General features: G+C 34.6%; 2 protein-coding genes across 3 annotated transcripts; one reads left to right on the top strand and one right to left on the bottom strand.

Moving 5' to 3' along the window:
• The first annotated feature begins 4,988 nt into the window (after positions 1-4,988).
• Positions 4,989-9,008, top strand: LOC122589862 (protein LONGIFOLIA 1-like). The gene is made up of 5 exons (XM_043762184.1): positions 4,989-5,434; positions 6,138-6,190; positions 6,274-7,764; positions 7,850-8,000; positions 8,163-9,008. The coding sequence occupies exons 1-5, from the start codon at positions 5,284-5,286 to the stop codon at positions 8,933-8,935; spliced, it is 2,619 nt and encodes an 872-aa protein (XP_043618119.1). The 5' UTR covers positions 4,989-5,283; the 3' UTR covers positions 8,936-9,008.
• A 3,552-nt stretch (positions 9,009-12,560) lies between these two features.
• Positions 12,561-14,342, bottom strand: LOC122588870 (transcription initiation factor TFIID subunit 8-like). 2 transcript variants are annotated; one of them, XM_043761086.1, is made up of 2 exons: positions 14,248-14,342; positions 12,561-13,994 (listed from the first exon to the last, which is right to left on the bottom strand). In XM_043761086.1, the coding sequence occupies exon 2, from the start codon at positions 13,872-13,874 to the stop codon at positions 12,771-12,773; it is 1,104 nt and encodes a 367-aa protein (XP_043617021.1). In that variant the 5' UTR covers positions 13,875-13,994; positions 14,248-14,342; the 3' UTR covers positions 12,561-12,770. The 2 variants fall into 2 exon arrangements, with proteins under 2 accessions (XP_043617021.1, XP_043617022.1); XM_043761087.1 differs by having other exon boundaries at positions 12,561-13,906; positions 14,248-14,327.
• Positions 14,343-14,883: the final 541 nt, after the last annotated feature.

The raw sequence follows: 14,883 nt of genomic DNA, 5'->3' as shown, positions 1-14,883 counted from the left end.
TTTAATATGGCAAACTTTGTGCTGTTTGACATTTATGCTATTATCTAAGCAGTAGTATAAGATAAAAAAAAATATAAAAAAAAATATATATATATCGCATAATAGGAATCAGGAATGTTATAATCATGTACATAATCTTGAAAGAAGAATAATAATGCCTTTGATAGGTTGGATATGAAACAATTTGGAATATAAAAGTAGTTACATAAGAGTTGGTCTGCATGACAAAAGGTAGAAACAAAAGTGAATCATTGCCAAATGCCCATTCTCTACCTTGGGCCACTAGGTGACCTACACACTTATACTGTTACACAGCATAACATATTGTCTTCACCTAGCCCATGATGCACAATCTTTTTTATAAGTAATAAATAGGAAGTAATCTCTATATCTATTTGCAAATTCTTAATTTTTTAGTGAAAATTTCTACTAGAAATCCCAACAACCTGTGATGAAAAAGAATCTTGCTAATCAAGAATAATTTTATGTAAAATAAACCTTATTGGTGATAAATATCTTACAGCATTGCATCAAATATTACACGAGATACTGTACTTTGGTGATACCAAATCGACGTGCTAGTTTCGAGAATCTTATCAAAGTGATCCAACATTTTTAATGACAGATGAGATGTTTTCTTCGTTGAGTACGGTTTTTGGAAAGTGAGTCCTTACGATACCAATAAATATCGAATTCTCGATGAGAGACTTTTATACCTTTGTCGGATAACCGAATCATTATTAAAGTCTGATCAAATATGACCCATTTCCTGAATGGTTTGAAGGAAACTATTTTCTAAACTTAAAATTTCTATCAATAATTCTTTCTTTTAATCCCAAAAGATCTTATGAATAGTATTATGTCCTGCCTTTAGTTTTTTGTTGTTGCCAAAGAGAATTAATTCCGTAGGATCTACTGATCTAGTACTAACTCAAGTACCCTCCTTGCAATTTCTAGAAACGCCACATTTGTGGGCTTACACACCACCGCCCTACGGTTCATTCTGATCAGCAGTACAATCATCGAGGCCAAAGTGGATGTCTTCTCTGTTCCTGGCGGAACCCAAATTTGTTCCACTTTGGGCTTCGTGAGGCATTGTAGCTCCAAAAAAATAGACTTAACCGCGTTTAACTGGTTAGTGTTGAGCTTTTTTAAAAGCGAAGGTGTGTCGAGGGTTAGATAGTAGTGAAGCTGATTGCTCTGGCACTTTTTGTAGTCATGACTTTTTTTTGTTTTTTTTTTTTCCTCCTGTAAACAATAATCAAATCTCATTAAACTAAATAAAAAGTTAAAAGTAAAAGCAAAAACAAAATACTATATTAAATAAGGGGTTAACTAGTATGCTTCTAACAGAATGCTTCCACCATGATTTTTAAGGGCAGAGAGATTTTATATTTAAACATGTGATTTTCATAGAAGAGAGTTTGTGAGGCAGAGGCATGCTTCTAGAAGCATATTGGTTTTTCCGATTAAATAATGTAAAGAATGATATATAAAATACCGAGTAACAAGTTGCACATAACTTAGGTGCAACAAGATAGAAAATCGTGGAGTAAATCATGGGTATTTATAAAGTTAAAGGTTTGAATATATAAGCAATTACCATTTTTACAAATCTTCTATTTACAATACGGCTTCGGGTTAAAGTTTGAAGCACAAATGATTTTCTCTTCTATAAAGTAAATTTTTATTTTGCATTTTAAACTTGAATACTATCAAAGTATCAATCAAAATAACGCATAATTATTTCTCCTTACTCGATAACAACAGTTTGCTTCACCTTATTTTTTCTACTAAACACATTATCATTTCTCCTCTTTTACACCACCATCAATCCCCGTCGCTTTTTATTACCAGTCATGACCACTACCGCCGAAAAGTCATTACAAAGCATTCAACACGTACCACGCCGTGCATTAGTTAAATAAGTACAATAGCTAATATATAGCAAATCCGATAGTTAGTAGAGTTGTTAACTCGAACCATAGAAAGGCATGAGCTGGGATTGTGTATAAATGTTTATACAAAAATAATAATAAGGGGACTAATAGTAATGAGAACTGAATTTGGTGGTTTGGAAACAAAGCATGTGCAATTAGGTGACTTTTGATTTCATTACCTGGCCATTTTTGTAATCTGATTTTACTTGATACTGACTTTGACACTGACCAATTCATCTAACCTAAACAATATATTTCCCAAGATAAGCAAAATCAAACCTACTACTAAACTTTACATAATCCTCTTCAGGTAATAAAAATAATATATTGTGAAACATGCTTTATTTAAGTTAGCTTATCTACCTATACCAGTTTATATTATATGACAAAACGGGTAAAAGGAGGACGATTTCTCTGTTGAGGCTATACGGAAATGACGGGCCTTTATGAGTTAGATGTACGCGGCCTAGCTGAGATATCCCCGTGACCGTTCTGATCATTTCCATAGACACTCTTAGGATGTTTGCGTAGGTAATGCCGTTATTATATATATTTTTTGCAAAATATATAACTTAATGATTCTTTTACTAATACTTCAGAAAGGATAATAGAAAATTAATAACACTGAATTTATTAATGTAGGCAAATTGAGAAACAAGAAGTTGGGATGTTTCTTGGTTAAACAGTCTTTTCACATCGTGTCTTGGTCCCTAAATCACCAAGTAACTTCAACACTACATCTTACTTTCTATTCTTTTTCCATATTTATGATTGCTTCACATCCAAATAATTAAATAAATCTACTTAATCTATATACTAACAAATTTCTTTCACGTGTTTTAGATACAGGACTATCATATAATGAGATGAAAAGTGTTTCTTTTTCCTAAAGAAATTGGTCCCAAGATTAGATGCACAAAAACTTTTATGCTCTTTCACTTCTTTTCATGTGATGAAAAAGGGATAAGAGGGAATCTTGACTTGTAAATAACATTCACTTAACAACTTGTAACCCCTTGTTTAATGGTCACACAATCTTCAAACCCCTTTTTAGAACCTTAGAATAATGTGCAAAAAAGTTACATTCCATTAAATATACATATAAGAAATATCTATATCAAGCACACAATCAATCTTTTCTTGACACTCCTGTTAAGAATCATGCACCATATCATCTCCAAAGTCATTTAAGTTTTAACAAGTCATTCACAAGATTGTTATTGATATACATCTATATATACACACATATATAAATATAATGGGGGCTTAATCTTTATTGGAACATATAGTAAGGTTTAATTTTGATTGATGCCAAGAGATGGGGCTAATAGTTGGTGAATGCTTAGTAAAACAAAGGCAAGCAAAGCTCATGTGAGGACTTTAAGCATGTGATCATGCACCCAAGACCAACTATCAGAGTCAACTGACCCACATTACCTCCACAAAAATGGCTTTTCTTGGATAGATGGATATATACAAAGTACATTAGTACTTACATATAAAGCATACATGCTTTACATCACTTGTACTTAGATAATTATGTATGTATACAATCATTGTACTGAGCATATACATAGATGCCATGATGAACGTATCGCAGTCCTTAATTTGGATCATTTTTCTCATGAGCCCACAAACTAATGGCATAATAAGATGCAACTTATGAAGCAGAAAAGATACAAGTGGTAGATTGTGTATGGATAAGTCTGTTTTCGTATTATTTCATCTCAAACTGGTTACAAATAAATAATGTACATAGTAGCTAAGAGCATCTCTAGTGACGATTCACTGAAGACGTAGGAGATGCTCAAAAGAGGAACAAGTTAAATCGCTTTATTAAGAATCTCTAGTTCTTGTTACAATAATATGGTTCTGAAATCATTTTTGATGCATCAACTATTTCTGAAGAAGTTTTCGAAGTTGACAAAAAGTGGTAGGTTTCAACCTATTTCTCGACCCGTTCATTTGTGCAAAGTAGTAATCATCCACCAAGAGAATGGTCCAGTTTTCTGAGTGCCTAGACCCTACATACGTGTAATCGTAATATCCGTGAAGGACGGTAAGCATAAAGTACGACTTACATAAGCTCGAACATAGCAGTGTTGCACCATGTGGGTATATTTTATTTTCAAGCAATTCTGTGAAGCTAAGAAATGAAAATGCCAAAGGAAAAAGAGACAAGTTTTCAACAAAGTACTCAACATCTCTACACATGGTCCAACTAATCAATGCAACATTTGAATTAACTGCCATATGAATTTTATGAAGTACAAATGGATAACCTGCACTTGCATATCAAGAACCAAGAGATACTACTGCTTTAAAATAGAGTATAAAGTTATCATCTTTATACTCTGATAAATAATTGTTAACTTACTAATTCATCTATAATAAATTAAGGGAAAATATAATATGTTGTTAACCTCATATTCTTCTTCTTCAATTTTAGAACGTGATTGCTTAAATAAAAAGCCCCCCTGAATGTGGGGGCAGGACGACATAAATGATGTTAACAGCAGGTAAGTTAACCCCATAAATTAATAACTTTCTTACAGAATGAACTTTGGGTAAACGAGGGTAAGTTGGTAAAACTGGAGAAGAGAATGGTCTGCAAAAGGGATTTAGAAACCGAAAATAGACAGTACTTAATATACATGCACTTTGCTAGTAAAAGTGTAAAAGTGTATAGTTTAGCCCTCTCAACTGACAAACTACACATGAGAGGGGCCAAACTATAGACCCCATCCACATTACTTTGTCCACATGGAGGTGAAGATCTGACCACATCCACACCCAAACTACCAAAAAGAATATACATATAATATTATATACATTTACATATAAAATGCCATAAAGTTTCCCTCTTAATCTTGAAATTTGACACCATTGCTTTTCCCACATAAACTAATCCAATAATACTTGCATATAAATTCCCTTCCAACTAAACCTCTAGCAGCCTTTTCTTAGGAGCCAAAACTAACAGAATTTACTTCTTTTTTCCTTTCTTTCTTCTAATGACTCCTACAAACCGAGTTCAGTAAAACAAAACGCTTTTCATAACAACATGACTTATACCGTAATCTTTCTGTAATAAGAAGAGTAACATCAAATAAAATATTTCCTATAAAAAGGGGAATAAAGAGAGAGGTAGTTATTTGATTCTGCACATTCTCTCTGCAGCTTTACAGTAAAAGAGCATAATAGAAGATCATTGTAACTGATAAGTCTCTGTATACTTGAACAGGAAAAGCATTTACTGTTTTTCATTTTTTTTCTTGTAATAGAAAAAGAAAAGAAGTTCCATTGTGAAGAAAAAAGCTTTCAAGTAAGGGTGGTGGTGCAAATGGCTACTCAGGTTGTATGCACACTAAGAGAAGATAAACAAGGATTACGTAAGCAGTTAGGATGCATAAATGGGATTTTTCAGCTCTTTGACCGGCGTTATCTTCTCGGGTTACATCGCCATGGGCGGAACCAGAATAGGTTAAATGCAGGTACACATCAAACATATTCACTTAATAAAATGTTCTAACTATGTGCAAAATCTTATGGTCAGATAAAAGATTATAAGTTTCACTTGACATATGCACCCCAAAAAAATAGCAAAAGTATATTTCTGTAGATGCTATAATAATGATACAATATACAATACAGAATTTCAAGTTAAGTATCAGTTTTTACTTTGGATTATGGGCTCCAAGATTCTAAAGCTACAATTTTCACTTTATCTTCATGCCAAAACTCATGAAATTTCTTTCGGTTTCGAGTCTTTTGTATATGGTTTACAACTAGCATTATGTGTGATAAAATGAACGAATATAAATATGATGTATTGTTAGTGCTTATAAAGAGAAGATATGTCAAAATATATATTCATTTTGATTTGCTACCCACTGTGATTGAATGAGAATGGATAAGAGACTTACTAATTCCTGAGGCCTTCACAAACAGTCATGTATATTCGACTTTGATATCAGTATCCAACTTTAATACATTTATCACAACCAGCCTTGGGTGTAAAAAGCTAGCATAAGAACATGAAGTATCTTGGTCAAAATAAAATAAATTATATAGGGCATAGTACTATAGCGGGCAACATTTATTTACATCTATAGCAAAGAGGCTAAATGCTTGCATAGAAAATCATATGAATTTAATTAGCAATTTAGCCTAAAAGAGTTATCAATTGTTGCGTAGGTGAAGGTGAAAACGTTGTAAAGGAGTTCAAGATTTCATCAGAGAAAGCAAAGGTAAAGACTAAGAATTAAATTGATAGCTTAACATCTTTGAATCTGACAAAGAGATATTGATACCGGTACTTTATTTATAACAGGAGAAAAAGCCGAAGGAGATGATAGAAAAGAACCGGGTGTCCGTTGAATCATCAAGAAACTCCTTTACTTCATCTTGCTCATCTACCACCTTCTCATCGTTAGACTGTAGTAGAAGAGTTCAAACCGAATGGCAGCTTCCCTCGGAACCCACTTCTCCAAACTTTCACAAAAAGCCAGCAGATTGGCCCATTCAGTCAGCTGATATTAGGAATGTGGTCAAGGACTCGATGACTAAAGAGATCCGTGTAACAAAAGATGAACGACCCAGCCTCGTCATGAAACACGTTGATTCTCCAAGGCCTTTCATGCCACAAAAATCCGTAAATTCTGATAGAAAGGACCGAAACCTTGGAAAGGTTCAAAAAGCATCATTAGAAGTAAAGGAAGTCAAGGATAAATCACGGCTCTCTTGTGATGAAAGGAAATCACAATATTCTTTGAAGTCAACCTTCAGAGTCAAAGAGCTACCACGTCTATCATTAGATAGTAAGCAAAATACCAACAGGAATTTCATGAATGAGTCAAAAAGCGAGCCAGGAAGTAATAAGAGGCCATCATTGGGTGTTGTGGCTCAGTTGATGGGACTGGAGAGTTTAACAGACTCCACCCATGAGGTTGAGACCTTGAAGATTAAACCAATGTTCGATGACCAATTAGTTCCAAATCCAAGATGGTCAAGAAAAAGTGAATGTAAGCATGCTCATGTTTCAGTATCTCCAAGGATGCCCTTGGAGATTAAACAAGCTTTGCAGCAGCAAGAAGGCTGTGACCAAAGCTCCAATAAACCAGCACTAAAAAACACCAAAAATTCCCCTGTGTCTGTTTATGGTCAGATGGAGAACAGGTTGAGTGCACTAGAGTTCAAAACATCAGGAAAGGATCTCAGGGCACTTAAGCAGATACTTGAAGCAATGCAAGTGAAAAAAAGTGTTTTAGAGAACAAAGAGCAGTGTCTGGAAAACCAGAAAACCGACCAACCACGTTTACCCGTGATCAACCTGACTAGCTCTCCAAGGAGCACGTTCATGAAACCAGGGAAGGTGGAAACAGAACTTATGGTGATCACAGGTGTTCGTAGCATTAACCATGTCACTAGAAACCACGTCAAAGAGTCAACGCCAAAAAATAAAAAGGCAACTGGTAGAGCACCAAGATGTCTTTCACCTTCAAACTCACCGGAGTATGCAACTGAAGAGAGACCTGTCTCAAGCCCAAGGCTGCAAAGATTAAAGAATGGCGTCGACAAGCATGAGCCGTCATCTGATTCGAGCAAAACAAAAGAGCAATCAAATGTGCGGCCCGCTTTACCAGCCTTGAAGACCAGAAACCCCAAAATCAAGCCCATAAAACAAATGCAAAACAATCAACAATACTCTAGGTATATTAATGACGGTGATCCAGTTCCCTACAAATTAGAGAGCAATATTAAATTGACTTCTCAAATAAAACTGGAAGTCACAAGAACTGATCAACCAAAGGAAAATCATAAGGTGAGTGAGATTGGTTCAGTAATTTAACACAGTATATATTTATACATACACGTGTCGCTAACATGTGTACATTTTCTGTTTCTAGATTATCTTTGCTGGAGAATTGATAGAAGACAAGCCAAAGGTTGAACTCACCAAACTTACTGTGGAACAACCAAGTCCTGTCTCAGTTCTTGATGCATTTTACATAGAAGACGCACCATCTCCAATAAAGAAGAAATCCAGTGCTTTCAATGGTAAGATCTTTCATCGTCAGGTTTACATGCCTTATTACCGCAAAATCATTTATCTTTCACAATAGCTGACACACTACAAAACTAGCAAAAAGTGAATTTATCATGATTCATATGTAACTGAACAAAGCTGACCATGTTCACTTTGTGTGATCCTCTTTTCAGATTATGAGATTTTACACAATGATGAAAGGAAAGGAAATCATGTGGGAATCGATATGTTGTTGAAAAGTACAGATACAGATCAGTACTCTGAGTTCAATCATAAATTACAAGAAAACAGAAATCATCTCATTCATAAGATTGAATTATTGAATCCCATCAATGAAACTATAGCATCTCCATGCAAAAGCACAAACAGTGACCACAGATACATCAGCGAGATACTATTAACCTCTGGTATTCTAAAAGATCCCGAATCTGCCATCAGAATAGTCCAGCTTAATCCAACAAACAGTTTGATAAAACCTGAGTTGTTCCATATTCTGGAGAAACCAAATGACGAACGCCATAATAGTAGCCCAAGATCCAGAATCAGTGACATAATGGAAAGAAAACTGATATTTGATTGTGTGAATGATATCCTCGTTCATAAATTAGTAGCATCAGGTACCCATGGGCTGTGGACTGGAAGAAGATGTGGGCAACTTGCGAATGGAGAAAAGCTACTGAAAGAGCTATGGTCAGAAATTGATGACCTCCAAAGTAACTTGGAGAGATGCCTATATGATGAGGACGATGAAGTCAAAGACCTTGTAAGTGCAGACGTGAATAAAAATTCAGATGATTGGGACAAGTTCCATTATGAGGTTCCAGGTCTAGTTTTAGACATTGAGCGTCTAATTTTCAAAGATTTGATTGATGAAGTTGTGAATGCTGAGGTTACAAGTCCACAATATCGGCCAAGGAGACATCGTAGGCGATTGTTTTCCATGTAGAACATTGAATAGTGAAAGCATGTATCCACCTATCAACTACTAAATGCTAATAAAAGTTGTAACATTTAATGCATATAGACTGTAATATTAATTTAACTACATTTGGGTAAAACTCCTTCGTCACTGTATCTTTTTTTTTTTTTTTTTTTTTTGCCAAGTAGTTTCACACAAGCAGCCATGTTCAGGATGTCATTCACAAAAGCTGACTGGAAAATCGTAAATAATCTTATGTTGTTGTTCTGGTGCTTCTTTGTATGATCATCTATATATATAAGCATAGCTGCATAGGTATATATATATATATAAATTTCAAAAAATTCCATAGTCAAGAAGAAAACAGTAGTGCCGGTGAATACGGAGATTATGTCAACTAAGGTTGTATACACAGTAATAAAAATTAAGCTAGTGCCACAGGTGCCAGTTGAAATTGCATATTTTCAGCTATATTTTTTGCCTAATACCTTCTCGGCCAACACTCTACATGGAACCAGAACAGGTTAACTCCATCTAAATTATTATAGATAACTGATTGATACTTGAAAGGGGGGAACATTATAAGGATCAATGTAAAGAGTTCAAAAGCAAACACCAAATGCTCATGTCTTAAAATGCTACAGAGAGCATCATGTATGATTTTAAGTTAAATATTATTTCTATCATGGAAACATACAGGCTTTCGAGAGTTTGAAAAGTTTTGATTTTTACCCACAACATACAATCATTTACTACAATTTTCATTTGTGTCTATGTGAATTACTACTGACGTTAGCGACAGGAAATTGAAAGTACAGTAAATGTGGAGAATGCAATGTTTGGTAAATTAACATTCGGAAATTACGTCAATAAACCTAACTTACTAGAAGAGTAGTCGTATTCATATAACCATGATATCTCATGTCCATCCCCTTTTTATCCACCAGTCCTTTCTAGCATATTATTATATATATATATATATATATATATATTTTAATTCAAACTCGCTTCAATACAGACTATAATTGGTATTGCTTGTTTAATCGTCGTAGACAGAATCTATGCATTGTTTAAACCATACTTGTAAGAGTGACTGTCTTACACTACAGTAGCTACTGCTGCTATTGTCTTACTGTGTACAGGAACTGTGTGTGACTGTAGCTACCCGACCCCAAGGGAGGTACTTGTTAAAGAGATCCAGATATCTAGAGATACCATTAATAAGAGTAGTTCTTATGGTTTCTCTTTCAATATATATATATATATATATATAAAATAGTTTTGTCCTCATTGTAGATTTTCACCAAATAGTGTGTCTTAGCCCTTAGGAATAAAAGATGGTCAAATGAATAGCTTGTCATAGTTAGTAGCTGGTGTCATTTTACTAATAGCAAAGGGGGCAATATTTGTATAAGAAATCATATGCATGTAACAATCAAGTCTATATAATGACAAATACAACGGATTTCAACACCTACAAGCATTATGAATTGCTGTTTGGGTCAAGCTAAAGCTGAGTTTGAAAATTCGTCAAAAAAAGGTAAGTAGGGACCAAGAGGTCCATGAATGAAATTAATAAGCTACCTAATAACTTACCATGCCTGAGCTTGAGCACCGGTATAAAAAATTACCTTAAATTTGGATAACGAAGAAGAAAAAACCAAGGGATATGATGATAGAAAAGAACTAGGCCTCCATTAGATCATCAATAAACTCTATTAGATCATCTTTCGATTGTAGTATAATAGTTTAAATAGAATAGAACATTACTCTGAACCGGCACCCACAACAGTTAGGTTATTTTGCAAGACTTATGAAATTTTATAACCAGAGACGAAGTTCGTTTACTATTAACATTTTGGACTTTTCAGGCGTTCCGCAAAAAACTCACAAATTGGCAAAGAGGCTATACACTTTAATGCTTACAGATGCTAGCAGCTAGAGTATCTGATATGCAGGAACACATGATATTTTTGATGTTGGGGCCATCTCTGTTAAATTGCATCAAAAACACAAATACCAAAATTTTCCTTCACTGAAAAATTCCAACTGTTAGTCAATTTTCTGAGTTATACACCCTATTTAAATGTATTCTACTCTTGCTAATTATAAATCTGTCATGAGTCTATGCCCAATTGTTGAAATTTTCAGGAGTTAGGCATGAACTCACTTTTGAAAAAAGAGGCTATATCCTTAGTAGTTAGCCTGTCTGGTACGTGGACCTCATTACCTCAATAATGTTAATTAGTGGTAAGGTCCGTAAGAACATCCCTGTTTGATAGTACTGAAAACACAAAGCCCAGAATTTTCCTCTACTTCAGGATTGTACTGAGTAGAGTCAGTCAATTATACCCCTTCTCCAAAGGTAAATCTATGCCTGCTGATGTCACCTTTCACAAGTCTGTCAGGATTTCCTACCAAAAGTTCCCTCTTACTGGTACATATTAATCATAGTCCAATCAATTAGTCTAAAAGTTATTCCAGGAGCTATGATCCCTATGGAAAAGTCACAGAATCCCGTCAACGAAATGAAAACAAATAGCATATTCTTTCTTCTATGGAACAATTACCCTTAAAATGGTTCCAGGAGAAGATATCATCCTGTTTGTATATCTCATCCTAAGCTAGCAAGACTATAAATAATAAATATAGGGTACCCATTTGATATAAAAAAGTACATTACCATAAATTTTTAAATGACAATCATGGCCACCAAAACAAATAAAGTTGATAAATTTTGCAAGTCAAAATAACTGTATAGTCGATGCTTCCTAAAAGTACATCTTCAAGGATTCCATATATAACAACTCAGTGAGGTAGCACATCTCTACTCTATTTTGTTTGCATGAGATCATAAGACAACAGACTGCATAATGATTTCATGTCTTGCTATATAAAGAGTATCTTATTTGAGCTATGAATGCAAACAAATTTTTCCTTTGCATCTAACATGGGTAATTTTTTATATCGTTACCTTATCTCCAATTGAACTTACATATCCTTCAGCTAGTCATCTAATTAGATTATTTATTTTTTTTCGGAACCATGTGACAATAGTCACTCTCACTCACAACTTTCTGATACGACTTTTTATTCTTTACGATATAGATATTAATAAGCATTTATGAATTTCTGTTATTATGATGTCTTTACTTATATATGGTTTATATTAGGCAAGTTTGACTAGGAATGGATAAACCTGGGGTACAGATTTCTTGTCCTACAATATATATGTCTGTTGTCGTTCAAAAAAAAAAGATTTCTTGTCCTACAGGTATGAAGTATCAGTCTCGGGATATTTTGGATTAAGTAGGGCTTTAAACTTATTGTGAAGGAGGTTTAATATTGACAATTAATTGCTGATTAAGGATTGCTGGGAAAACTGACTGACCTCTTGGATGCTGATTAAACCATTTGTTTATTATTTTCGCTTGTTTTAATCAGAAAAGTATCGGTCTTGTAACTTTATGCCAATTATTTGGGTAAATGAGGTTAAAATGTAACAAATACCAAAAAAGTTCCGTGCTTATGAACATTAACATCCTTGTATAGCACATAAGTTACACAAGCATGCATGGCATTATATTATTCACACATAATATAATTTTTAAAAAATCCAGAAAAAAAAAATTGACGACGTTTGTGTGGCATGTATATCACAAGTTGCAAAGTAAAGAATTTCAATTGAAAAGAATTATCATTCACTAACAAGGTCATGATGGAAACTACAAACATACCTCAGAAAACGTGTTAATGTGGGACATTCCCCCCTATGAAAGATATATCCCTCTGACTTAGACTACTCCGGGACTAGCATGTGCTGCTAGGATATCAAAATAGTATACAAACTACTCTAGTCTTCCTAATGTACAACTGAATCGTTTCCAGTATGTTCTTCAACATCCATTACCTCCCTTGGAAGTTTCTCTGATCTCTTTTCTTTCTCGTCCCATGCCTCATTATTCCGGAACCAAGACGCAACCTTTTCTTTCCCTTTGTCATTATGTCTAACTTCAATATCCAATGACTTTTTGGCATTGTGAAATTTCATTTGCACTGTAGGTCTGTTGTTCAAGACAGCATTTGCACTAATTTCCTCGGTATCACGACCACTTCTTTTAACACCCTGATTTACTGGAACAAACGTATCCAATTCGGAAACATGATTGCTATGATTTTGCACCACATCTTCTTCGTTAAGCTTAGCAGGAAGTGAAATCATAGAAACCTCCTTTTCTCCAGGCTGCAGAGGCACAGCAAGAAAAGGATTACCCGGTCGCTCCCTTTCAGTGTTTTCTCCATGTTCAAAAGACACAGGAAATTCAGACTCATTATGTGCCCAGAACTGGTACAATTTCCATGGTGGTGGTTCTAGAACCTTCTGTTCTTGCTCAACTTTATCAGGCCTTGTTTCAGCTTCTTCCGTAACAGCCAAAGACATGCTAGTATATGTATTCGAATCAGGAAATTTAGGTAACCAGGGGGGAATATCATCAGTTGGTGGCGTTTCACCAGATTGCAAAAAACTTGACGTAACCTCCCGTTCTTTAACTACCGGAAAAGAAGGAACTGAATAAGCAAACCCAATTTCTTCCGACAAACTAACATACTGCGAAACCTCTTTAACAATCCCTGACTCCAACAAACAATGATCTCGGTCAGATGCTCCAACAAACCCTTGTGCAATACTCAAATCTTCCAACCCTTGAATTACATCAAACACATTACATTCTGTCCTACCAGCTAAATTAGCATAGAAACTCGACGTCTTCCCTATCTCACGAATATACTTGCAAACAGTATCAGAAAATGTATCGAGTGCAGACTGCTGAAACCCGTGAAACCCTACACTTTCACACACTTGAGCCACCGCAATCCTCGCAATTGCCTGTGCGAATTCATCGTTTTTTCTCCTCCTTTTATTTAAACTTGTATCCACTTCTCTGGAACTCTCTCCATCGCTCATATTAGCAACTTCATATCACTTCATTACAGCCTCTTCAACATATAACAAAAAAACCCAAATCAAAAGCTCAAATCTTCTATTGAAAAAACCAAAACCGACTTCAAATCTTCAAATCATAACCTATAAATCAAAACCCACATCAAAAGCTTAAATCTTTGGCCCTAAAATCCAAAAAACAAATCAGTAAATCAAATCTTTAAGCCTAAAAATCTATAAAGATTTAATCTTTAAACCTAAAAGACAAAACCCTAATTCCTAAAACCCTTAATAAACCCAATTCATTGATACCCACTAATATCTTGAGCAGAAATGATGTAATTACACCTAATTATCATTAAATTCAAATCAAATAAAACAAAAAATGAACACTTACAAGTGGTAAAGCACATTAGCCTCAGAAATTCAAATTTCTTTTGAAAAAAAAAATGAAGCAATTTATGAGCACCTGCAGTTTGAATTTAAAGATTTGGGGGGAATTGAATTGATTTGATTTATGTGAATCACAAAAGGGGGGTTTAGAATTTGAATAAGAAAAAGCCCGGATCCGAAAAAGATGACCCGAGTTTTAGAGAGAGAAAAATAAAGCCTTGATGAGCGAGGAGAGAGGGTTTGTGTTTGGATTTATAGGAAGTGCATTTGGGTGGTGGGAAGTGTAAAAAGAAAGAGTATGTTACATAAATAGTCCCTGTAGTAGCTTAACTATATGGTTTTTGCACGTCTTTTTTTTTTCTTATTTATGTTGGCTTTCGTAAAGAAGCATCTCGAAAATTCCGCAATTTATGGTTGCTGCCTCACTCGAACTCTGAGTTTTTGAGCTAACTTTTGGGCCTGTTGAAGGGTGTAATTGTCACCCAAATTTTAGTCATTCTTGACAGCATCATTTGCATGGTCAAATTATAAACGTCATATTCTCTAATAAACGTAAGAAAACAAAAGAATAAAAATGACAGAATTTGATAAAAAAATTAAATAAATAAATTATGCTCTAGGTAAGTTTGGGAAGGAATAA

The sequence above is a fragment of the Erigeron canadensis genome, chromosome 2 (assembly GCF_010389155.1).
Source record: "Erigeron canadensis isolate Cc75 chromosome 2, C_canadensis_v1, whole genome shotgun sequence".
Classification (NCBI taxonomy): Eukaryota; Viridiplantae; Streptophyta; class Magnoliopsida; order Asterales; family Asteraceae; genus Erigeron; species Erigeron canadensis.
This window is presented reverse-complemented; position numbering and strand designations above follow the sequence as displayed.